This window comes from Gallus gallus, chromosome 2 (genome assembly GCF_016699485.2).
Source record: "Gallus gallus isolate bGalGal1 chromosome 2, bGalGal1.mat.broiler.GRCg7b, whole genome shotgun sequence".
Lineage (NCBI taxonomy): Eukaryota > Metazoa > Chordata > Aves > Galliformes > Phasianidae > Gallus > Gallus gallus.
The window spans coordinates 143,925,866-143,952,148 of record NC_052533.1 but is presented as its reverse complement, the minus strand read 5'-3'; the positions used below and the strand labels follow the sequence as shown (position 1 = coordinate 143,952,148).

At 39.6% G+C, this 26,283-nt stretch overlaps 1 protein-coding gene across 1 annotated transcript in view; it reads left to right on the top strand.

The window, feature by feature from the left end:
* KCNK9 (potassium two pore domain channel subfamily K member 9) overlaps window positions 1-25,018 on the top strand; it is a 90,644-nt gene extending 65,626 nt beyond the window's left edge. The window contains exon 2 of the mRNA XM_003640857.6: window positions 13,355-25,018. Coding sequence (XP_003640905.2) covers window positions 13,355-14,196 — 842 coding nt within the window. The 3' untranslated portion in view covers window positions 14,197-25,018. The remainder of the gene's footprint in view (window positions 1-13,354) is intronic.
* The last annotated feature ends 1,265 nt before the right edge of the window (window positions 25,019-26,283 follow it).

Genomic DNA, 26,283 nt, shown 5'->3' with positions numbered 1-26,283 from the left:
ACTACCACTCTGATTCTCAGGTATAAAAGTTGTTCAAATGTTGGTTATGTCTGCTCAGAAAAATCACATGGAGTATTTTGTCAGTTCAATTTATTGGGATACATTATATGGAGGAGTTCAGGAATTAAATCAAAGAAGGAACTCAAATAGTTACGGTACTAGAATAATGCAGTAAAATACTGTTTGCAACCCAGCAAAAGAGAAGTGGTGAAGGGTAGAGGCATGAAGAAGTTTATGGAAGTGGCTTTGCATTTCTTCCCACTCATTTTGACTGTTCCTCTTGGCTGGGAATAGAAAACTGAAGTGATGGATTGCTCTGATTATGCTTAGTCAGGTGCATTAAATGGTGTCTCAGTCTGCTGCCTCCTGCAATCTTGCTGCTCTGTGTGCTTATCGGGGCTGACATGGAAAAGGTAGATGTCTGCAAACAATAAAGAAATAAAAGGGGAGGTGAAAGATCTTAGACTGGTCTCAGCGAAAGAATTTGCTGGGAACTGGACATGTGTGGAAGAGGTTTAACTGAGCCACTTTTAGAATAACTAATCGGGACATGCCTGTCAGCTTCAAGATCATCCTTCTTTTCATGGGCTGTTCATTGGAGACTGACTTGCAATAAATGCAGTGTTTCAGCATCCATTTAGAGCTAACATATTAGCACAAACACTTGTCTTTAGTTAAACCATAATCTTGCATGCATTTGAGTTATGGTGATGTGAGCTCATGATCACCAAGAGTTACTCAATTTTCATCAGTGTGAGACACAGTAAGTCCTCATGGATTTTTAGCATTGAGGTCCAAAGGCTGATAGGCTCAAGATTCAGCACTTTATTTCAAATTTAGTGCAAGTTCTATCTCCAAGATCTGTCTAGAATGGTATGAAATACTATTCTAAAATTGTATGAAACACTATTCAAAGTGTACAAATGGAGCATTGAGTTTCTGTTCTTCTGTATCTAAATCTGGGTTGTTGATGTACAAAAAATTGTATTAAAGCTGAAAAGACACAAAATGCTATTAAAATGAAACTGTCTAATGCAAAGATTAGCCGAGGCTGGTTTATTCATCCTAGAGGGAAAAAAAGGCTGTTGGGATATATTTGCGATTAGTCTTTGGAAATAGAGAAGACGCACTGGGAGGAGAAGTTAAGGGCTTTATTTTTATGTGAACAATTCATGAACAAATTTGGTTTTAAAACAGAGAGATTTTTAGCTGTAACAGCAATGAATTTAGGGGCAGCCTTACAGCTTGGTTTGTAGAGTGAAAAGTCCTTGCTGAGTTGGAGCTCCATCTGTTGAGGAAGGAGATTTTCATTGTGTATGAAGGCAAGTTCTGGATTTACTAGCTCTGAGTCTCAAGTTTCTAGTACACCTGACTGCTCTTAGACATTTTCTGCTGGCTAGGACAAAATGCCATGGGAAAAGGCTCTGGTTTCATCTTGATGCAGAAAGGTATTGGCAGTGTACACTCCTGGTGTGTGCTAGCTTAGTTGAGACAAATGTTGCCATTAGTAAAAAAGAAAGAGAGTGCGACCAGGCGACTTACTATTAAAGTGCCAACCTAGAGAGTTAGACAGGTAGAACTGCAGCAGTGTTACTGCAGTTCCAGAAGATCTTCATGTAGACAAACCCAAATGTATTGCAAAACTTTGACCTTCACGTTTTAGCTCAGCTATACTGTCTTCAAAGTGGAAGGATAAATTTAACTCTGAGGTAGTACTGGCTCAGTGGAGAACTGAATAGGACAGTACAGTTGGGAAATATATTTTCATAAACTTTTTTTATGATATTAAAAAGTGCTTTGTCAAAAATAATGCAATTTCTTCTTCCACAGAAATGTTTGGGTTGAAGTATTTCAATTTTTCAAAGTCCATTGTGAGGATATACTTAAAATTTGTAAAAGAAAATTCAGACATCTCTTTTTACTTGTATTCCCAAATATAAATCTGTTATGGGAATAAGAAAAAAAAAAAAATCTGAAATCTTACATTGGTAAGAGTAAGCTTAATCCAAAGGTTTGAACAAAATGTTTTTCTTTCTTTTTTTTTTTTTTCATTAAAAAAAGCCCAAGTGTGTATCTCTTTGATGAAATCCGCCTATAAATTCAATTGAATCACTGCTCGATCTGTATGTGATGTGATGTAATGGGGGAATTTATGATCAACTTCACTTGCTTTGGCTGTCAGATCACTGAAGTCAAGTTTCAGCTAATAAAGCTGCTAGAAAATTAGAGTGTCTGTGGGGAAAATAGCGTTGGCCAAAAATGCAGCCAGCCAGATTCAGAATACGTGTTGGAGAGCTCCTTGTTCAGAGAAGGGTACAACAAATGCTATACCTGATATGAAATCTGTAATGTCAGAGACCTAGAAGCAGGGAGGATTGTGCCCATTTGACTGATTCCTTATGGTGGTCATGAACAAAGGGTCAGAGAATGAGGAGAAATAGGTGGTTCCACCAAGCTCAACTGCTAGCACACACACTACAGTGCTTTTGCATCTGTATAATTATGTCCACATCAGAGTTCATATAATATTATCTGTGTTACTAGAAGTAGTTCTCTTAAATGATTTATTGGCATGTTTATCTAGTGGGGACCAAAGCTAAGCACAGTGGGAATCTTTAGTTGCCCTTTTACATGGTGAAAGCCCTGCTTTCTCTAGCAGCAGATAGAGTGCTTGAAATATCATGTGCCTGTTAGTACTTTTGTAAAGTTTTTTTTCTCCGGCATGGGAACAATCTGCAATAGACACGTCAAAGGATAAAAACAGATAGGCAGGCAAATTCATGGCAAGTTGTCTGTGCTCTTCTGAATCTCTTCATTGAACAGAGGGAGTCATAGAAGCAAAATGCAGTTGCTTGAGTGAAATCACAGCTGAACAGTTTCACTGAAAGCCACTCTGCATCTCTCGGCAGCTCTGACAGCTATGGATATCACTAATTTGCAAACAGAGCTGCGTGGACTGCTATGGATAATGACATCACAGGTACCGGGGAGGTGATTACTACAGCAGGAATGATTTGTGCCTGATGTTTTGAGCCACTCTGCTGTGTGCTGGCTTTGGTAACATTTATTTAGCAGGGTTTTATGCTGAGATCCCGCTTCCTAAGCCCTGACAATGTCAAGTTGAGAGAGGTCTCAGACAAGCCTGAAAGGAAGTCTTATTGCCGTGACGGCTCAGAGTTGATGTGCTTTTAGTTTGAAAAGAACTGACCATCTAAACAAAGAGAAATCAGAAATTTCTTATATCCTGTTTTCTGTCATCAGAACAAAATGAAGGAAGAAGAAACATAGTCATTTTTTGGCCTCTTATTAAGGCACAAGCCTCTGTGATTCTTCCTTATGTATTTTTTCCTAATCCCCTGGAGTACTGGTTGGCTCATCTTGCCAGCCCTGCAGGTGGTGAGTCCTTTGTCTGTCTCCCCTAATGGAGAGTTCCAGATCATTGCCTATAAACTGGGAGCAACCAAAACCACAATTGAGGAAAACAATTAGAATTGCTGAAGAAAGCCACTTATAGTGGAGTTTGAGGGAAAATAATACTTACAGCAATAATATGCAGTAGAAGGAGGATTTGAAGTTAAAAAATGACAGCATCAGGAAAAGTTTGGAACGTGAAGGGATCATTATAGTGATGACCAGTCTTTCAAGCCCAGAGAGGATATTTAGCAGTTCAGGGAACTGATAATCACACTACCTTGTCCCTTTGTGTATGAGGACTGCACATGACTCTAGCATAAAGCTCCTGAAAGTTTGTGGAGAGCAGATGGGCTCTCAAAAGTTATAGAGTAATATTGACCACATAAGGAGCTGCTTCTAAAGCAACATTGAAAATCTGAATCTAATCTGTTTTCTTCCCTACTGCAAGACCAAAACAACTCTGTTTATAGCTAATATTGACTAAGGGATGAAGCTGTGACTGTTTGCAAGAAGCATAAAGGAGTGAATAATGATGGGAAAAAAATGGGATGTGTTGGAATGAGGGCAATAAAAGAACACTGTGATAAAAGACAGTGTAGAAATATACACGCTGTGTATTAAAAAAAAAAATCATAATAGCTGGATTTCTTAGATGAGGAAATAATTTCCTAAGGGAGAGAGCAGAAACCATGTTATTTCAATCATTTAAACAAAACTGGACAAAGCCCTGGAGAACATATCGTAGGGAACAATCATATGCTGGCCCTTGGGAATGCATAACATGACCTGGTAAGTCTTTTCCTAGTTGTTGCTATGATTCTCTTCAGACTGAGATCTTGTTCTGGGCATGATTTGTCTTGGGACTAGATGTAATGTGAGCCTCAGGTCAATTCTCAGACTGTTTCAGAGAACAAAATGGAGATGAGGATGTGGAGAAATGGCATGCAGGGGCAGTCAGAAATAGAGAGCACGAGTTGAGTGGGAAAACGTTGACTCAGAAATGCTTCAGGGCTTTGTGCGCTCATGTATCTCAGTGCCAAAGAGATATAGAACACATTGGTCCAGATACAAAAGTTTTATGCCGAGCTGGTGACATGCAAGCTCCAGAGAACCTGATCATTTGGTACTTACCACAAAGCTCCTGACATATAAACCCAAAGAGTCGCTGTCAACCATCCCGTCATTGGACATTGGAGGTTTGTTTGGCTTGTCATCATGCGAATCCAGCCTGCTGGCTGATCTGTCTTTCTAAGTCTCTGTGATGCACACTTGTTCTCCTCCTGGTCTGCTGAGCTGCAGATTGTGTACTGCTGTTGGTTTCTTCAGAAAACTGGCCAGGCTCAGCCGCAGTCCAAAGAACTATTCACTGTTGACCAGCTGGAAATCCAGAACAGAGTGTCTGTTGGTTTCAAAAAGTGCTGGAGAAAGGTATACCAGAAACATTGCCCAAATCACTGCCAAATCAGTGCTGATGTACTCATGGAGCTGGAGAAGAACATCATTTCTCTTCCCAGTCTCTTTTTTGAGGCAGAAGAAATTGCAGTAGAGATAATGTTGTCATGTCTGGACAAAATGAACTGGCAAGTGTTGGCATCCACTATTTCCTATGTGGTTCACCAGATGGCAGTTACCTTGGATGCTCTGACTTATTATCCAAAAGAATTGACAGTGATTGCAGGTATTTCTTATCTAAGCAGTTAAAGCAGACATTGTTCACGTTCAACAAGAGGAGGCTTCAGATGGTGAGATCTTCTGTGTCTACAGCATATTGATGATCAGGAAGATTGATTGTGACTGAGTGGAAATATCCAATTTCCTTCATTTACTGGTCTTTTTTTAGTAAATCCATTTATAATACAAATTCTAAACGCAAACAAAAAAGGAAAAGTTTCACATGGAAAAGAAAAATAAACACATGAAGCCCAAAGAAACACAGAAGTCTCTCTCTTTTTTTTTTTTAATTTTAATTTTTTTTAAGGAACATTTTTCAAGTTTTAGCTTTTCCTCAGCACCAAACTTAGTGAAGTCTGGTTTCATGTGAACTCTACTATAATTCCCCAGTTTTCTTGAACTCTTATCTACATCTTCATCCTTACAGGCAGATAGGTATCACATCGCAAGGTATCTTAAAGGTGGTGGAGACATCCTATTCCTCCAGTTCTCTCCCATGCCCCTACTTCTCATCACAGCGTGTAGGACCTCCAGCTCCCTATTCTTTCATGTACATGAATAGAAAGGGAGTTTATCACATTGCAGCCGAGTCTGTGCTATGTGTCTGTTGGTTTTTTGGCCTGGTTCAGTGTATTCACAGATTGGCCAGATGGCATGCCCAACAGAACAGATTACTATCAAGTTCACATTACAGTTTCTTCTAAGTGGTGGAAATGGATAAGTAGCTTCAAAACTATTGGGAAGAAAAACAGAGAAACAAAAATGAGAATGAAACCAGAATGATTTAGAAAAGTTCTGAGAAGTTTCTTATGCCTTGGTTTAAACTTGTTAGACCGTCCGTTCTGGGTGTCTGAGAGGGGCCAAAAGTGGCCAAATCTGTGCTTCCTATTTGGAAGGTGCTCTGGAAAAGGTGGAGCTGTGTTCTGTTGTGGTTTGAGATTAAGGAAGAACGTCTTTCCTAGAGCCAGCGAAGAAAGACTCTCCAGCTGTGGGGAGGGTGGCAGTGGCTGGGTCAGACAGCTCTGATAGGCACACAAATGAATGGTCAGCACTTCCAACTACTCTACCCCAAAGAATTGAATAAATTTTTATTCCCACTGTCCCAGGTAGGCATCCAGCAGGGCAGAGGAGAGACTATCCTGTGTACAAATTGATGATGGACTCCAGGCAGGGAAGAAGGAGGAAAACCCAGTCTAAGCAGTCTGAGGACTTCGGAAACACAATTCTCCAACATGTCCCATGGAAGTGACCTTACTGAGAGTCTTACTGGGACTGGGACATGTTATTTGCCTTGATCCTCTAAGAATCCAAAATAAATCAGCAGAGTACCTTCTTACAGGTAATGCCTGTAGCAGATTTAAAGTTCTAAGTCCTACTCTGCATCTAAAATGAGTGTAACGGTACATGACTGTGTTTCACTCAAATAAATTGCTACCTTTGAACCACTATAATTCAAGGTAGTCTGAGAAATATATTGTCTTCCAAACTGTGCCACGGAAGCATTACCCAGAAGTTTGCCCATTTCATGGTTTTAGTTCTTGCTCTGTCATGGCTACAAGAGATCAAGATTGTGTTCTTATGCAGTTTCCCATGTATGGTTTACATATTAGTTTTTCTATAGTGTTGACTTCTAATGGTACATAGTCACCATGTTAATTATACCAGCAATTTGGGCAGTGGAAAATATTTACCACGCTGATTTTTACTGCAAGTAGGTGTGGAAGAAAAATTGTGGAAAACAATTGCTATCAGTAATGATTCAGAGCAGGAGGCTCAAGTTCCATAAGAGTTCTGTAAGGCAGGAGTTGATGTGTGGTGACTGCAGACCAGACAAATGGAGGCAGTGAGGATGGGTGGCATGGAAGCTGCCATTGGATGACTTGGTTACTATCAATCTTATCTGTCTCTTTCTATAAGCCCTTTGGCTCTGCTGATGGGCTATTATTGAGCTTGCTTACCAGCAGTAAATTCAGCATGCTTGGTGATGTTACAGAAGTTATTGCTCTGGGGCAGTTTTTGAGACTGAGGCCTCTATCTGTCCTGACTGATGGGTCAGAACATGGGTAAGGGCTGGCCGCACACCCATTATAAGAATAGCTTCAGCTTTCCCCTGACGTGCCAGTCATTAGATCACGCAGCAGAACTATTTCTTCTTCTCATTTCCTTGCTGCGCACTGCCTATGCTTATTTATTAAAAGCTGCCTTGGAATCTGTTTTTTATGAATGCTCTGATTGTTAGATTCCAACATCAAAAAGAAAAGACTTCAGTGCTCTTGGGGAGAATAAAACAAGGGAACCCAACTGTGTCCTTGGGCATTCAGAATAGATCTTCTGTAAGGCTTGATGCAACGTAAAGCAGTGCATGTAATTTCCAGCATGGCATGGCCTTACCTGTACAGTTAGGATGTGGTAGCAGTCATAATAGAACAGAGGTGAAAAGGATTTCAGATCTTATGTTGCACTTTGTGTTGGCACATCCTGTCTCCTCCTACACAATGTCCATTTCTTTTCAGCACACAATGATATCCTCCCAGGCTGCTCTCTGTGCCTGTAGAGAGCTGTGTACAATGCTTTGAACTGACACAACTGTCTTTTGGGCAAGATGGAAGGGGAAACCCCAACAAAACTAGGAGAGATTATGGAGGTGATATTCTGCAGTGATATCAACTGAAAAGGGAATGAAAGAGAAAGGGGATCCTGGAGATGCTCAAGGAGAAATGCAACAGGATTAGTGATAGCCCAGACATGGGGAGAAAGAAGAGGATGAAGTTGCTTATGTGCTAAGAAGATGGCATTTTTAACACAACAACTTTCATCCACATACGGCAGAATCAGTGATTGGCTCTTGATTTACTTGCAAGACAATACTTTTGTCCTATTAAATGAGTTATTGTTGAGTACCAGTTATTCAGATGATTTATCTCCCCAGTCCATACTGTACTGTGGAGACAGTGTTGTTTCTTTTCTACACTGAAAGCACAAGCAGCAAATCCAGCAAGAGCCAGACGGTTTCTGTGGCAGTTTCCCTGGCACAGCTGGACCTCCGAAGTGAATGTATGACATCGGGAAGATGTTTTAATCTGAATTATGCTTGCCCATTGGAGCAACAGTTGCTGTTACCCTCTTTTCGTTATCTCATGTCCAGAGTTGCTGCCAGCATGAGTAAGAAAGGTGTGGCTCATGGGGATGGAGTAGTTCATTTCTTTCTGGAGGCTGTTGTCAAAGGCGACCATGCCCAAATGTCTGTCACGGGGGTGAATGGTGTGTATATGAATGAATGGAGAAACCTACTCCTGAGAGAAAAAAACATCCCTCATGAATAACACAGTGTTGCTTCAAGATTCATTACATCTAAAACCTGTTGTATGCTGAATGTGAAGTTGAGACTTAACTGCGCTGCAGCTGCACACTCTCCTGGACATGAACTATAAGTAGCTTATCACTGCCACATTTCATTTTTATTCTTTAACAGTGACCAAGATTTTGGTCTGGTACCAGCGCTTGTCGAGAGACACATCTAGACAATGGTGATTGGCCCAATTTAAAACTGTGGTGAAATGATGGGATCTATGCTGATTTAACAGTGTGAATAGCCACAGGTTGATGCTGGAATCCATTCCTTGTCCCAGTTTAGGTTGCTAGCACAGGAAGAACAGCAGTCTTAGAGGTGGTTATGACATACTAAAAGTATTCAGGATTTTTTCCCAATAATTCTTTGTTTTTGTTACGTACTCACTTGTTCTGGGTAGTCTACATCACTGCAAAAGCATGGCATTGTTTATTCAGACAACATTTGCTCTAGAAATAAGTATTATTCAGGAGAAGATATGTTAGAAGACATGACAGATTTTTTTGGGCCTGTCTATACCCTGCAGCTGAGCATGGTACAAAGATCACTGATTTAGATCTAAGCAAGCTGCTCTATCCACGTGAGACTGTCAGTGCCAGAGATATTTGCTTAGAGCCTGAGTGCAAGGTACCAAGGCATGACATTTGTCTTGAGAATGTAAATAAATCCATGAGTGGCACAAAGAAGGTTAAGAATGACTCTCCCTGGTCTCTTCCATAGTGGTAGTGAGGGTTCAAGTAACAGTGGGAGAGAATTTTAGAATAAAGAAGTGATGGTAATTCTTTTGTTGATGTATGGACCTTCTTGTCGCAAAATGTTGCAGGTGCTGAAAATTTATAGAGGTTCAAGGAGGAATGCCCAAGCCCATGGGTGAGAAATCCATTATTCATTACTAAAATCAGTGAAACCATAGCTGGCTTAGGAAGTCCCTGAGCACCTGAAGATAAAGCTGGGTACTTGAATACTTGGAGGGATAATGTTGCATATAGTCACATCGTTCTTATACTCTTCCCTAGCTGTCTTCTTTTCGTCACTGTTGGATTCAGGGTGGCTCTGCTCTGAGTTTTTCTGCAGTGTGGAGTGGTACTTCATCACAATGTCCCTTAGAAAGTAAAAGGAAGCAATTCAGGTTGTCCTCCTCACACATGAATTGTAATGAAGTGTTTCATTCTGTGTCTCATTTGAAAGCTACCATGGAAAATACATTTGAAGGAGGCTGGCTGGATTTTCCACAGGCTTTCATAGCTACGCTCTTAAAAGCAAGAAGACAGTATTTATATAATTATATATTGGTGCACTTGGTCTTTAAGAGGTATGGTCAGAGAATAGAGAAAGGCTGGACAAAATTAATGGCAGAAAAGCCATCAACAGAGTACTAATCTGGTGTCACTCTCCACTCTCTGACTCTTTGTCCTGCCTACACCTTCCCACAGTTCTGCTTGATGCTTGTAGCACAGCTCTTCCATAACTGGAAGATCGTTTTTGTGATGGATTGGTGCTCTATCCTCCAGAACTGGAATGACACTTTGAGACACTGTATTTCTTCATGCTTAACTGTTCTTCATGCCAAACCAAATGAGTTCTGTCTTGAAAGCCAAACCATCTGAGAGGGATTATAAAAGAGTGACTACAAATGGCTATTGTTGATCATTCAAATGATATGTCATTGAATATTAGACAAATCTGCTTGCTGAGGTCATATTGTTGCACTGTGGGGCCTCAGCAAACTTGATAGTGTACTAGAGGAGTATAGCAAGTATTAACCTAGCAGTGACACAATATGAAGCTCTCTCTATATATTTCTCACTGCTATCCCAGTTTCTTGGCTTATTATGTGATGCATTTGCTATACCTCCTTTTCAAGGACTTCTGTTTGGTCTTCCTCCTTAGTCACAGAAGTGTGAGAAATACCAGTGTTATGTTTCACCTCTATATCTCTCTTGAAGCCTTGCATTTTTGCATTCATTGTAGTTCACATGGAATCATCTCTTTACACTCTGGCAAAGGGCAGTAGCATTTGTGTGGAGGAAGTTATGCTGAACTTAGAGGCTGAAATCTGCTACCAAAGTAGTTTCTTCTGCTTCTGCCTTTCCCTGACACAAGCAAGCTTCAATGCACTGTGGGGGGATATTTGATGATTTTCTGTGCCCCTCTTCCTCTGGCAATTATCAACCTTCTCAATTTTCCCAAGGGCACTCTCTGATGTTCAGACAATGGTGTTTTGTTGTAGATTTGAGATCTACTGAATTTCAGAGAGCATGCACTGATGGAACTCGCTTTTGAAATATTACTGTGTGAATTGGACAGATTCTTAAATAAAGGAGAGTTTAGACTTTCTTTCGTGTGTTTGGAATTCCCTCTTTCTACATTGCTGAAGGCAATGACTAAGGTGACTATTCTATAAAGCAACATTGCACTAGAGAAATGCCTTTCTCTGATCCCCTATATATGAATCTGTTAGCAAAATCTAATGCCAGCTTCATGACTAAAGTCCTTTCTTTTCTCCAATGTCATAGTCAAAATATGGTAAAAGGCATGTATCTGATATTGTAGTATTGAGTATGACATGGGATGAAATAGAAATCCGAATTTCTGAATTTTTTTGTCTACTTATGCGAATTGGACAGAAATTATAGCCTGTCTGTGTCTGTGCTTTGCTATCTGTAGAACAAGGATATAGTATATTCCTTTCTTAAGAGTACTAAATTTGAGTTAATTACAAAGTCTGTGATAAATCTTAGAAGTTCAACAATGACATAGTGTGTAAGTATGTAATATTAATGTTTTATAATATCTCCAAACTGTCTCTGTGGATATCTTTAGTAAGAGGAATATAGTGATATCAAAAGAAGTCTTTTTTCACCCCAACCCTTTTCTTTAGAACCCAAAGTGAAAGCTGTTTCCACCAACTGCCATCTCTGTAACCATCTGGAAAATAACATTTTCTGAAGCTTTCCTTCTCTTTATCAGCTGTAACTAAAGCTATAAAATGAGAAGATGTCCCTGCTTTAATTAACACCCCTGTAGTTCAAAAGCTGATCTTAGTAATGAGAGGCAATTATAGCCTTTATTGAGGGACAGTCAGGTGGAACAAATTCAGCATCCATCTATTGAAGACATTTCCCCTTGCAGGTAATTTGGAAACTGCTTTTTACAAAGAGCAAGCTACCTATCCCATTATAACGGGTGAATCTATTTGTTTTGTCACCTGAAAAGAGCTTTCTGTTTTTAATTTATATATTTCATTTGTGAATTAGTTCTTACCTCCCATGCATTTCCCAGTAACTAGCAACTGATCTAAGGAAATAAGTGTAACTTTTTGGAGGACGTTCTTGCTGGTTCTTTCATTTTATTTTCTTTGTCCTGTTGTTGCTTTTCATTTTGAAGGCAGTCGGCTGTATACCATGTGTTTCCTTAACCATCCCTGAATGGATATCATGGTAACTGAGGGGTTTCAAGTTATGCTAGATCCCTCTGTGTGGGCTTAAACCTCCAATGTCTACGATGCAGGCAACTGCATTGGTGATAGTCACTGAAGGCGGAGCTCTGCTTTCAATGAAGATGCCAATGTTTGGGTGTTTCCATGTGGTTGTGAACCTGTGCAGTAGATACCTAGAATCTTCTGAAGTCATTAGGCATCTAGTCAGTCTGATGGGGACCTAGAGAATACAGTCAATGGAACAGTCAGTACTCTCTACAGCTCAACGTACAGTAGGCAGGTATTGGAATGGCAGTTAAGTAACTCACCACTGCCTATTTTCATTAAAACTTTGTTGACTATAAAAGTAGCCTGAACTCTTAGCACGCACGTAGATACCTAGATTTATGTATTTTAATCTTCAGCTGAAGTCTGTATTGTGATTTCAGTTATAATCACTGTAGAGAAATAGGTGTATCCTGAGAATAATTTAGTGACTTGTTTTAGGCATCTAGATGTAGATGAGAGGTACTGCACGTGAGAAGTATGGATTTCCATTCATTTTCTTTAAGGGAAATCTATATTGTAGTACCCACATGGTCATTGCATACCATATTTTGGAAGCTTTGGTACTATCACTTGCAATCTTAAAAAATGTAAAGTACTGTGATGTGAAAAAACTGAAATCATTTTGAAACAGAAACCTCTGTGCTTGTTGGATTTAGAATGAAGGTCTAGCTGTGATTTTACTTTCTGGAAAGTATGCTATGGAACATGATACATTCTCTGTCCTGGATTAGTTTAGCATTGTGGCAAATTAATCTTCCCTAGATTGTTTGAAAAAGCTGTAAAACTCTAAAAGATACTGGTAAGTTCTTTATTCTTCAGTAACTGAAGGTAGAGCAGGTATTAAACCCCTAAAGTCTTATGGCATAACAATTTTCAGAAGTGAATGGCGTTCAGAATGATACCTGTGAGAAAGGGTTATTCTGTATGGAAGACGGTTTTAAAAAGAATTCCATTGATTTGTGTCTGCTGGCAACAATGATGTTGACTCACTGTTGCCAGCAGACATAGAATTCAGATGCTATCGGTGTACTCTGGTTTTGGGGCAGGACAGCACCAACTCCTCACAAAAATATTGTCGAGGCCACCTATTTTCAAAATGTCCAGTATTGTGTGTGATGCAGGAGGGACATGAAATTTCTTTAGCAAATAAATGCAGTATTTAGAAGACTGCAGAAGTAAGGTGGATTGCTGATTCTTTCATCTTTCCCAGTCCTGTGTGTACAGTTCTATTTTAATGTGTAATGTTTGCTTTGGCTACAGGATATGTGCAAAGGAAATGTGAAAATCCTGTGACTGTGATGCCCTCGTAGCCGCTGTTGCTTTGGACCTCCCTGCAGCACTGGAGTCACTGTGATTTGTGCAGCCTGTCTGAAAAGGGAGCTGTGGTAATCAACGAATTGCTGACTCTCCTGTGTTTTCATTCCCCCTCCCAGGTTATGGACATGCTGCCCCAGGAACAGACGCGGGAAAGGCCTTTTGCATGTTCTACGCGGTCCTGGGGATCCCACTGACACTCGTCATGTTCCAGAGCTTGGGCGAGCGCATGAACACCTTCGTCAAGTACCTCTTGAAACGCATCAAAAAGTGCTGTGGGATGAGGAGCACCGAGGTCTCCATGGAAAACATGGTCACTGTGGGTTTCTTCTCCTGCATGGGAACACTCTGCATTGGAGCAGCAGCCTTTTCCCAGTACGAGGAATGGAGCTTTTTCCATGCTTACTATTACTGCTTTATAACATTGACTACGATAGGTTTTGGAGACTATGTGGCCCTGCAGACCAAAGGGGCCCTTCAAAAGAAGCCTCTCTACGTGGCTTTTAGCTTTATGTACATTCTAGTGGGGTTGACAGTCATTGGGGCATTTCTAAATCTGGTTGTTCTCAGGTTCTTAACCATGAACAGTGAGGATGAGAGGCGGGATGCTGAGGAACGGGCGTCCCTGGCAGGGAACCGCAACAGCATGATTATCCACATCCAAGAGGACTCCCAGCATGGTCGGCCACGGTACAAGGCCGAAGTAACAGACCTTCAGTCCGTTTGTTCCTGCATGTGTTACAGGTCCCATGAGTACACCAGCCGGGTGGTGTCCCACCAAAATTCGTTCAGCTCGAAGCTGAACCCCCAGTACTTTCACTCCATCTCTTACAAGATAGAGGAGATCTCGCCAAGCACATTAAAAAACAGCCTTTTCCCATCTCCTGTCAGCTCCATCTCACCTGGGTTGCACAGCTTTACAGATAACCACAGGCTGATGAGAAGGCGAAAGTCCATTTAAAGTGATATGTCTTCTTTTGCTTTCCTTGTTTTCTCCAGTCCTTCTCTGTTGTTTTGGTATTTTTGTTCCTTGAGTGAGACGGAGTGAGGCCAAAGGGAGTAGAGAAAGCCAGTCCTCCTCTGAGACTCAGCTCTTGAGCATGAAGCATGGATTATTACTGTTCCAGCAAAGTATGCCTTACATTACCCCCTTGGTGGATGTCAGAGGATTCAAGGTGATGTGAAGTGGGTACCAAATCCAAAGTTGCACACACAGCTGGGAGCCTTCATGTGCCACTGGCACTCCTGACCTAATGAACTATTTTCCTCATGGGCAGGTTGCAGCGTGCGTGCGTGCTTGTGTGTGTGTTGGGTGTGTGTGGGTGTGTGCGCGTGCAATTCCACAACTAGTGCCATGCGACAAAAATTAAAGCATCAGGTATTATTTTTTTCCCTTGAAGCAATTGTGTTCCAGCCTGCTTTTATCTTTTTGATTGCTTCCAAACAGAATGGGGAGGTGGGGTGGGGAGCCAATTTGTTTTTTTATTTGCCAAGACAAGCATGCGCCATAAGCAGTCAATATACCAGGTGTATCATGATAAATTTTTTAATGCTAGATTTTAGATTGTATTATCATTACAAAAAGGCAGGAAATGATGGATCATTTTAACTTGCCAGTTCAAAATTTAAAAAGTAAAATAAAGCATGCACTTTGTAAAACTGGTATGCATAATGAAAACACAAGAAAAACTAGCAATGGAATTAATAATCAAAAGCAAGTAATCCTATTGATTTAACTATATTTCCTTTCATCATTTGAAACTGTTCCAACAATTTGCGGATGGAATTTTTTAAGATAAATTGGAAGAATTGTTGGAACTAAGGAGTGTATTTTGTTGTTTTTATTTTATTTATAAAAATTATTATTATTAACATTATTTTTATTTTATTATTATTTTATTGTGCAGCAATTACCTGCATGAATAGGAATTCTATTTTTTGGAATGCTTGGGTTAGGATGGGTATAAATAGGTGGATGTATATTTTTTTTATATAATAGTGACAGAGCATTCCTTGTTTTAAATAAAAAATAAAAATGATTGTCTCTAAATGCTTTTGATTTGTAAATAATGGAAAGCCTTTGTTGGTCTCAGGAAGAATTCAAGGGACAGTATCTTGTGTTTGGCTCACTGGGAACTTGTGAGATTAGATGTGATATTGCTTCTTTGCTATGCGGAAAGGCAAAACGCATTTAGCACTCATGGGCAAAATCAGCTTTACTCCGGTGTTTAGAGGTTAACACCAGGAGTGATTGCATTGGCAAGCTGTAGTAGACAATGTTGAGACCATGTTATAGAGTTGTTCCTTGGAGATCATCCATTGCTTGGTTACTCATCTGGACCAAACAGACTTTACAAAACCAAATTAGAGGCCTAATCCAGCTCCCGTTTAAGACAATAGGAATTTGCAGTGATTACATAAGATTTAGTGCTTTGGGAGATTTATCTTTGATTTGACGGGGGTAGTACTGGGAATTTTATAAAGCTGCAACATTGTCTTTGATTTAATCCTATCTTTTAAATCGCCTTCTGTGTTAATTTGCCATACAAAGAACATCTTTTTTTGGCACTACACGCCTCCTGCTGATTCTACCATTTTGTGCTTTCAGTGTGAAAGCAATCCTCCGTATTTTACTTTGGTTTTTTTTCTGGTAGATAGTGTGTTGTCACAAAAAAAAACCCAGCTCTGAGCTCTGTGTGCTGATGGACATTGATATCCTTTCAAAAGGGCATCTATAAAGAGCATTAAAAGGGACAAATAAGGAATGCCCTTCTTTCTCTGTTGTCCTCGACTTTAAGTTATTAACTATATCAAATATGTTTGTGTTCTCCTAATTTTGATATTTGTGTTTCAACAAGTAAATGAAAAGCAAGGATCCATACCTTTAAGTTCAACATGTAACTTCCTTTGGAGTCCTAAAATGCTGTGGCATGAAAATCTCCATTAAGATTAGTGAAAAAAATAACTTAGAATTCTTAATGAAGATGGATGAGAATGAACTTTTCCAGACTAGCATATGGAAATAACTTTTGTCAGCATAGTAGAGGAGCATGCTGGGTGCATTAATGATGTGCTGTTATACCATGTCCTGAGGCAAATGCTGACGGCAAAAGCGTTGAAGCAAGAGTACCTAGAAAAGCAGCTTCAGGATGTATTAAAGCACTCCAGTGAAAATCACCTGGAAGCTAGTTTCTGAAGAGCGGCCCATAGGGTTCATAGTGCTGTCAAATTCTCTTTCATAGATTTGCTGACAGTATCCCAGAACAGCAAATAATTGTAGGTTTCTTTTTCTGCTGAGGAGATAAGAAAGAATATGTACATGTCCACATCATGTAGAAGTGCTGAAGTATACATGACTCTTGGGAAAAGGAGGAAATCTTTGGGATGTTACAGATTTCAGGAGGGTGAAATGCCATCTGCCTCGTAAAGAAGAACGTTTGTAACAGGACTTGTAGCCAAAACTTTGAACAGTTTTGTCAAAAAAGCAGTTACGCTTTTGAAAGCATCACTTCACTTTTCATTTTTTCCTCTAAGAAAAAGAAATTTCTATTTCTGCTGCATACAAAAATAATTTTAGATGTCCTGTAAATTGTGTTGAACTCCAGAATTTCAAAGCTGTTACATATTCCAGCTGAGTTATTACTCATTCTCCTCTCCGAGACCATAAATAAAATTAAATGAAGAGTACATTTTAGTACAGGTGGTATTTAACCAGGGCAGCATCTTATCTAGGGGCTCATGGGTTACCTGCCAATTAGAGTCTTTGCGTTAAAACACAGTGGCTTTCTAAATGCTCTTGTATAGCATAGTCATAGTTTATGGATGTGGATGATGAAATGTGTGTGTGTTGACATGAAGGAGCGATATCCATAGTGATAGCTTTCAGTCAGTCAGTTTGTGGGAGGGCATTTGGGAAAAATATCTGCATTCCTTTGGATTTAAAATTATTTTGATATAGTTCTTTCTGTCTGAAGAACTTGTGATTTTGTCCATTCTATATTTCTGGTGCACATAAGATTTTGAAGTAGCAGGACATTTCCTTCACAAGCTTCCTTGCAGATGTTCACATGAGCTCCTACAGGACTTTTCGTTGTGAGCAGCCACAAATACAAGCACGCTTGTGTTGATGCATCAGTAAACCAGGCAGAATATGATGAAAATGCTTCTCTCTCTTTTGTTTTTGTGTACTTGACTGATGTGTGAATAATGGCTTGGGCTGTCTGGAACTGGAACAGACCGCGTTATAAAAAAAGTTGCTTTTGTCAGGGGTTAATACCAGCTTTTCAGTAGAACATGCAAAATCAGTCAGTGAAAGGTGATTTTTGTCTGTTCCATTTCTGACTACTTACTGACATCTGTGAATATCAGCTTTCTTCCCTCAGTGCTGCTTTTCACAGCGTATTTTCTCTGGTACGCTATTAGTTTTATTCTACTTGAGCTGTTACTTCTTTCAGGAGAGCCTTTCTTGTTCTATACTCACTCTTTAGAAGCAGGTCTACTTATGAGTAGACATTCTAATATCCAAAGTACCTAACCTGTGTTTCCACAGCACAGACTTTTGATATCACTTTGTGATGCACTGTCATTTCCCAGATTCTCATTTCCCCTATTATTAAGCATTAGAAATAATAATAATAAATCAGATTAATCTATTTATGTCACACTAATGTGCTGTTCATCAAAACAACACAAATTTAGCTCCCTGCTGTCAACTTTGATTACATAACAACCCCATTATCCTATCATATTTCATATTATCAAAGGAAAAAAAAATCAGTTTGATCAGTGAAGCACCAAAATAGCTTTGTCTGAGCACTCTGTGATACGGAAACAAAAGGGGAAACAATAGAACTGTACAGGCACAACTCTGCTTGGTCTGCATCACTACACAAGGATGATCCAAACAGATCTAACTAGGGCTTCTTTGCCCGAACTTTGTATAGATATATTTATGCTTTACAAAGAAAATTGTAATGGGACGTATCTGGATGGGGTGTGTGGATGTTAGTTAAAGGATTCAGAATAGGTTCTTGGTTGTTATTGTATGGAGAAGATGTACAGAGGTATTCAGCAATAGACTTATGCTGGGACTCCTCTGTAGTAGCTCATTAGAACAGAATCATCAGCTTAAAGAAAAAAAAAAAGTGACTAAATTAATCTACTCTATTATAGGTTGTCTCATTAGTTTCCTAGTGCTTTGATCAAAGAAATGCCAGAGCAGCAATCATGATTTCTGTGCATTTATCTTGAGCAAGGTAATTTCTTGTTTTCTGTGACAGGTTTGAAGCTTTTGTTATGAAAAAAAGAAAAAGAAGAATCATTTGTTGTAGAAAAGAGCAGCCAATGTAATCAAGATGGAGAAGGGAAATGTTCCAGAATGATTTGCTCCTCTACGGACCAGAGAGCAAAGGCTTGGGTGGAAGTACCTTTCAGTTGAAGTTTATGTCCTCATTTAGCTTTCTGTAATATTCCTGTTAATATTAGGATCCAATTAAGACAGTCATTTAAAATCTTTATGAGGAAGCCAGACCATAGAGATGTGTTGGAGTGTGTCCATTACACTAATGTTATGGACTTTTTAATGCATATTTCAACAAGACACTGTTATTGACTGGAATTTGCACAAATTACAATGAGAATCATGCCACTGCTACTGTCAACAACTAGAACTGCATAGTACTCACAGAGCTGAAAAAGGAATAGTCTTTCTAAGCAGCCTGCCTGTCATCTGTCTTTAATATCAAACTTTATTTTGGGAACTTCAGTAAGACAAACCATATGAAAAGGATTAGCCAACATAATGATGCACCAAAATAAAAATAAATAGAATAATGACATTGGATGCAGAGGAATTGATTACAGATGGAAGGCACTTTGGGATGCTTATGCTAGTTAATCTGAGCTCTGAGACTGAATTAGAGCCATGAAAACTGTTGGCAGCCTTTGCCAAAAAAGCAGTTTGCAATTATTTAAGATGTAGATAACATCTACATGGCAGAAGAACTTTCACCTGAATAAGTAGTATCAAGACAAAAAACCAAAAAAAACCAACAAAAAAAAACAAAAAAAAAAAAAGAAAAAAGAAAGATGAAAAGAAAGACATTGTTCTCAAGAGGAGGGGTATTTTCCAGTCAAAAACACCAATAAGGTGATACTGAAGACTGTCATGCTTTGATCTGGGTAGAATCAGACTGGGAGTTGTTCTCTGCTTAGACATAGTCTATGCTTGGCCTTATTAGCTTGAACAAAAATTGTCTTGTGGATGATTTTTGCTCACCACTCCTGTTTCCTAACCCATATCTTAGTTCACACTTGTGGCTCTCCTGAGCTGTCGGTCGGGTTTTTGCTGCTTTCTTCAGTGAAAGCAAGACTCTATTCAGCCTGAGTAATGTTGATATGTTTTGCATACCCTAGGTGGATATTAGAGCTGTTAAGCTGAGCCTAGCTGGACTATCCTCTGGAGTTGGTGGCTTTATGTTTCTGTGAACTGGTAAGCTAAAGAGAAATAAAAGTGTCATGGGCAACTTTTTTGTCATGTAGGCTTTCAGTATGGTAACCTAGTTGATTTGGTTGCAACACCCAGAACTGGGATGAGTCTCAATTTATACATCTCTTACTGAAACTGCAGTCAGAGACTCTTTCTATATACTCTGAGATATATCTGTATCTTCAACTAGTGCTTGCTGTGAACAAATTTTCCTAAACCTAATGATGGGAGTAGAAAGGCTTGAAGATGGTAGTCAACATGTACAACTTATGCAATTGTAGTTTGCTTTATGGAATCCAGGCAACCAAAGCTGCCTGCTAATTTTGGGCTTGAAATATTATCCCCAGAGCCTTCAGCATTCAGTTATCTCACCTTTTGTGAAGATTGTAATTAGCAAATATCCCAGAGCCCTCCTTCACCTTACTTTCTGACTGTGTAAGGAGTGCTGCCATACATTAATACTCAAAATAGATTGGAAAGACAAAAAAAAAAAAAAAAGGAAAAATTAATGCTGCAATTTTATTAGTAATTAATATTCACAGTTCGAAGCTCTTTCGTCTTTTAGTTCACTTTGAGAAATGCAGAGCAAACAGCAGCATGATAACATTTATCATAGCTGGCTAGTTCACAAGTGGAACAAGCAAATATAATAATTGAAACTATGCACCATAATGCATCTTCCTTGTGCATGAGTTCTGATACTGCTAGCCTGGCTTTGATTCATCGTTTATCTAGTCTGTGGAACAGCTTGCAGTAATTGCTCTATCCAGAGCACTATACTTGAGGCTAGAAGAAAGATCCATTGCACAGGCAGTGGCCCCTCCGGCTTTCCCTGTATTTCCCCCCCTTCCCTACCCAGATATTAACTCATTAGCTTGCCATTTTGTAGATGTATGTTCAAACCCGGGATCACCACATTCTGTACTTTCCCCCGTCATGTATTAATGAAAAGCATTATGTTACAGAACTGCACCCTGGGGAAGGAAATGTTCCACTCTAATTACTACTGACAAAAGAAATCTACAGATTGATTAAAAACAATATGTGGGGAGTCAAATACAAAATGCGAAGTGCACAAACCTGCATGGGTGAAATCCACTTTTGCCCTGACTGGGATACCACACATTAGCCTGTGTTTGTCTGGGGGAAGGCTTGGGCATCAGAAGAAAGTGCAAACAACATAAGCCTGCAAAGAGACACGGTGTTTTACTCAGTGTCTGTAGATACGGTCTGTGATGTGGTTCCAAATTAAGGAAAAAACACGTGTCTTCTATGGTTAGCCTTTTTGCTAGCAACCTGCCACCGTCCTCCCAGGCAGGAGTGGCAGGAGATGTAGGAAAGATGGAGCATAGCTGTTTCGTGGTGGAGTGGATTGTCATTGGTGAGACCACATTATGATGTTGATGTTAAACTGGGAGCAGGAAAAATTGTGTCTCCTAGAGCCTCTTCCCTCCACTGTCCTTGGAAGAGATCAGCAACATCATCCATCCTGTTGCTCGATTAAAATCTGTACTGTGGCTCAGAAAGACTTGGACTGTGGTGTCCTTGCTCATCTTTGATACCACATACCCATAATTATTCATTATTATTATTCATAATTATTGTTAAAAGGCTAATTAATTTGATAACATTATTTAATTAAATTAGCTGAAGTAGAGCATGTAAATGATTTGGCCTCCCAGAGTCTGAAATCTGAAGTCTATGAAATAGTTTCCAAAAGGCCTGTTTGGTAGTGTCACTGCTGACATGGAGGTCATGCCACAGGTGTCCTGTTGACAGTGTCATCTTGGCACATTGACTGGAGCTGCTCATGGGAGCATGTGAGGAAAGGATTTTAGCTCAGATCTGAAATATGGAGTGATGTCTTTAACTCCCACTGAACTAAGTTTAAGTGTATTTGTGGAGGTAGGCTTTCAGCCTGATGTCTTACTTGCAGAGGAGAGAACCTGTGGTGTGTCTTAGAGAGATGGCATGATCCAGAGGGGTGAGCTCTGAGGGGTTGTATTTCAGGATGGAGCATGGTACTGGTACCCTTTCATAGCATCCCTGAAGGTTCTCAGCTGTGCTGTGTGAGATAGCTTATGCTTCTAAGGGAGAACCCAAATCTGTCAGCCTGGTAGGGCTGAGCATAGGGATGGTTTGCAAACTGATCTGGAACACCTGGTGAATGGAGATGGTACAGCTGAGTTTCTCCATCACAAGCTGGACTGATGAGGGAGCTGATTTTATAGTGTATCCTCCCAAGACCTCTCTGAGCAAGCTTACAGGGCAACAGAGTGGATTTCTTCCTGGCTTCCGAGTGAGGGTGATGAAGGTTGGGGCTTATTTCTAACACACATTTCTAGTGCACAGGGCAAGAGCTCAGAGCAGCAAATGCCTGGGAATCCAGTAGGGCCGTCTGCATTTCTTTTGTAAGGTATGAATAACACAGCTTGTCCTCTTCATAGGTGAGTTGCAAAGATTTACAAGCAAGTGTCTGTCTAGGACTATGAAATCTGTGTATAGTGGGTCTCATTGCTCAGCATTTGGCTTAGAAAAGAATTGCGATATTATGTAGGAGAGGGGGAAAAGCAACGCTCAAGCAATTTGTACTTTGAAGAAGGAGGCAGATTAACGTTTATCTTTTTTTTTTTCTTTTCCCATTTGTGACTTCTCTCAAGGCACCGCACCTGTTGGAGGAAACAAATCTTCCCAATGTCAACAAAGAATCCAAAGTTTCTATTATGTTGGTGGTAGAGCCTTCAGACAGATCCATAGTCATTTAGTCATTTTTTTCTGGTGCTTCTTTTAGAGAGCTTTGTATGCTTCTCTGGTCTCTCTGAGAAGCAGTTCTCAGCTTCTTGGCTCCAGTTGCTTTTCAATGATAGCTCTTTCCATGTGGCTACTTTTTGTAGAATTCCTGTCACATACATTTTCCAGCAAAGATGGATATCATACTGCTCCTTCTTAGCATATATTTTCAATTCCCAGCATGGAATGATACTGCAGTCAGAGACAACAGTAGGAAACTTCTCTTTATTGTTAATACTGAGCTGTTTCTATTCTTTGCTGAAGATCGGTGCAACGGAAACTGGTGTGTTCACCACTGAGAACTCAACACAGCTGAGCGATCCTGATCTCATGCTGATTTACCTCCTTTTTGACTGCTTTGTGCCATCTAATTTCTGCATAAGTTGTTAGTGCAGTAATATTATGCAGATGCTGCAAAGTGTGTACACTAACTGTGTAACAAGATTGAAATCCAAGTATCCGGGTTACATGAGGGTTGAGACACCGTTGCACTAGCAGTAGATTTTATTAGGATATTTCCTGGGTATCACTCTAGGTGCCTCTCTCTTTGTCGTTAACAAGTTTGGTCGGTCCACCCAAAGCTCGTTTGGGTGTAAGCACTGTTGGGTTGAACCCTGTATGATAAAAACAAATTCATGAATGTTCCAGGAGGAGTTCTGTCCACTACAAACCTTTTTAAAAAGTAGCGAATAAAGAGAAGTGATGAGAGACTGGCTCAATCTTTAGAATGCAACCCTAATCTGAATTTCTTTTATAGAAGGTAAAAGCAGGAAGGTTCTTATAATGTGCTATACTACCAATAATCCAGCTGCTGCTTTTTTGCCAGGTCAGGAGTGATCTGTGGAAGAAAAAATTGTTTTCTTTTTCCTCTTCCCTTGACTTGTTAAGATTTGTGTGGCTGTTTCTTGCCATTGAGGAGTATGAACTACAACTTCTGATCTTAGTGTTGTGACAGCAAAGGAAATTATTTGGAGCTGGATAGGTCAAAGGAGAATGGGAGGGGGGCTTAAAAGTTGTTTCCAGTAGGCCAAAAGAATGTGGATACTGTCTCTTCAAGGTGCAATTTCTTACTTCAACAAACTGTTCATCTAAGAGAAACAGGGATAAAAGTGTTCAATTTGGGACCTAAGGAGTTTGTATGGAAATTCTTGGATTTCTTCCAAACACACATACTTGTTGAAATTAAATTGTGATTCCTACTTTGGAGACTGAGCCTTCCTGCTCAGACAGAAGTGCGTGTGTATGTGTGTGTTTGTGAGTGTGTGTTAATGCTATGTCTCTTTTGGATCTCTTGACACTTTTTGGTGCATTTTTGTACTTCTTTGAATGTGCATATGCGTACTTACCGATGGTATATTGACGGCATTCTAAAGGCCCTCAACAGCCTGAGACAGAGCAAAAGTCTCTACATTTCTGCCCTGGTTGATACATTTTCTGTGCAGCACACAGAGCATTAGAAGCATAGTCCTTTGGAAAGAGGAACGCTATAGATGCTTGGCTGTGGACTGCACTGAGAATTTACCTCCTGTAAGCAGTTTTCTCTGCTCATTTCAGACCTCTAACTTCAACACAGTTGTTGAGCTGGTCCTAGCAAAGGAGAAAGAGAAGGTCATAAGCATCAAGATGGGATTTGTGAAATCACTGATAACTTGATTACAGAGAACCAAATTAAAAACTCTTTTGTGTTTTCATTTCTTTTTCTGGCCTTCTCCATAATGGGAGAGGATGCCTTCACACATGGCCTTAGAATGCCGTACTGGAGTTAGAATGCAACAACAGTGAAATGAAAATAAGATGTATTGCAGCTTACATAAAGAATGAAAACTGTATCACACAAATGTTTACAAGTCCAAGTAGACAGCGAACCCCTGTACAATATGTAATTTATGCAAGGGATTGCATCTTTCTTTTGTAATGAATGCACTAAGCAACCCTGTATATATTTTACAATGTCTTTACAGAGAAAAAAAAAATGAATCATTTACTGTAGTGTTGTAAAATAATGCACTTTTCTAATTTTTTCATTAAAAATCCTATGGCACGTTTTCAAATGTATATTGTTTCTTTTATATTGAATGTGGAAATGTTAACTTCCTGTAAAATTGCACTACAGAAGTAAAATCCACTGATGGAACCTATTTTGTTAAAGAAAAGTTCCTTGACAACCAACAGATGTTTATGATAATACAATATGTATGTGTGTGCATATATATGCATACAGTGTATATATAATGTATATATATGTATATGCACACACACACATATCTAGTGCTATGTGTATATATATAAAATGATATAGGTCCAGATTTATATATGATTGTATTAATATAATATCTATAGATTGATAGATATATAGATATGTATATATATTCATACATACACTCAAGAAACACAATGTAAAAACCCAGAAAGGATTACTCATTAAATTTAAGGGGGTTGGGGGGAAGAAAGATGTCATATACAGAGGATATTTTGCATTGCAATAAAAGCTTTTTTGACAAAAGTACGTGCAGAGTGAAGTATGAACCTTCATCGAATATCCAACCATGCTGTGCTCAAAAGATTACAGCACAGAATAAGGAAAAGGAACGTGTTTAAGGAATCACTTCTAAGGACAGTCAGTGCATGGTGAACTGTTGGGACTGCTTCCACCTCACCTTTGTGGAGTAAGATCGTAGGACATTGAAGTCAACAGTGTAACTTCTCCTGGGAGTTTCAGTCACAAAATTATCTAATGCTTCCTAGCAGAGAATGGAAAATGGGTGTCCATACTACTTTTAGCTCCTGGCTACTGCAAGGCACAGGCATGATTCCTCATTTGGGACAGAGCTTTGGGCAACCTTTGCTGTTGGCCCCATCCAGGTAAAACTCAACTGATGTCAGGTACAGGACGTCACATTGTCCTTATCATGTGATTTCTGCCCACTGCAACTCACTGGTTGTCATAGCCTTAATCTTCAGACTAGGTGGTCATCATTGTCCTCATCTGTTCTTGATGTTTATGAGGCTAACTTACAAATGAATGAACAGGGCCAACATATCCTATACAGTGGGACACGGTTTTATGTACATCCTGGCCTACATTAAAGCGACAATGAAAAATGTTCATAAAGACTTCATTATGTAATAGGGAAGACAGAAACTCTTAAGGCACAGAAAGAACAGCCACTTAAAGCACAGAGATAAATATAACCGAGCAGTCTCATATACATTTTCTGTGCTGCAACAGATAACATCTCTGTCAGCAATTAGGATCAAAAATTTCTTTGGTTTGGAAGTGGTATTTGCAAGCATATTTTATCATCTCAATTTATCCAGCATAGAAAGACAAGCCAAAGAGTCATTGAACCCCATCCACTCCTTTTGCAAGCAAAAAAAGCCTTTTAGAGTAATTAATTGAGCAATCAATAATAAAGACTTGAAAACCACATTTTAAAAGGGGCCCAGGTACCAGAGACATACATAGAAGAATCTGAAAAAGAGCATGTGCTCTGAACTTTTCTTAACAGCAAGTTAGACATCTGGAAAGTGGAAAAATAAAAATAAAACTTAGAGAAAAGAAATCCAACATTTTGTCTATAGGCGTATAAATATCTTGGTGAGGTACTGAAACAGGCTGCCCAGCAGGGTGTTGGAGTCACCGTCCCTGGAGGTGTTCAAGAAACGTGTCACTGAGGGACATGGTTTAGTGGACATGTTGGTGATGGGTTGATGGTTGGACTAGGTGATCTTAATGGTCTTTTCCAGCCTAAATGGTTATATGTTTCCATG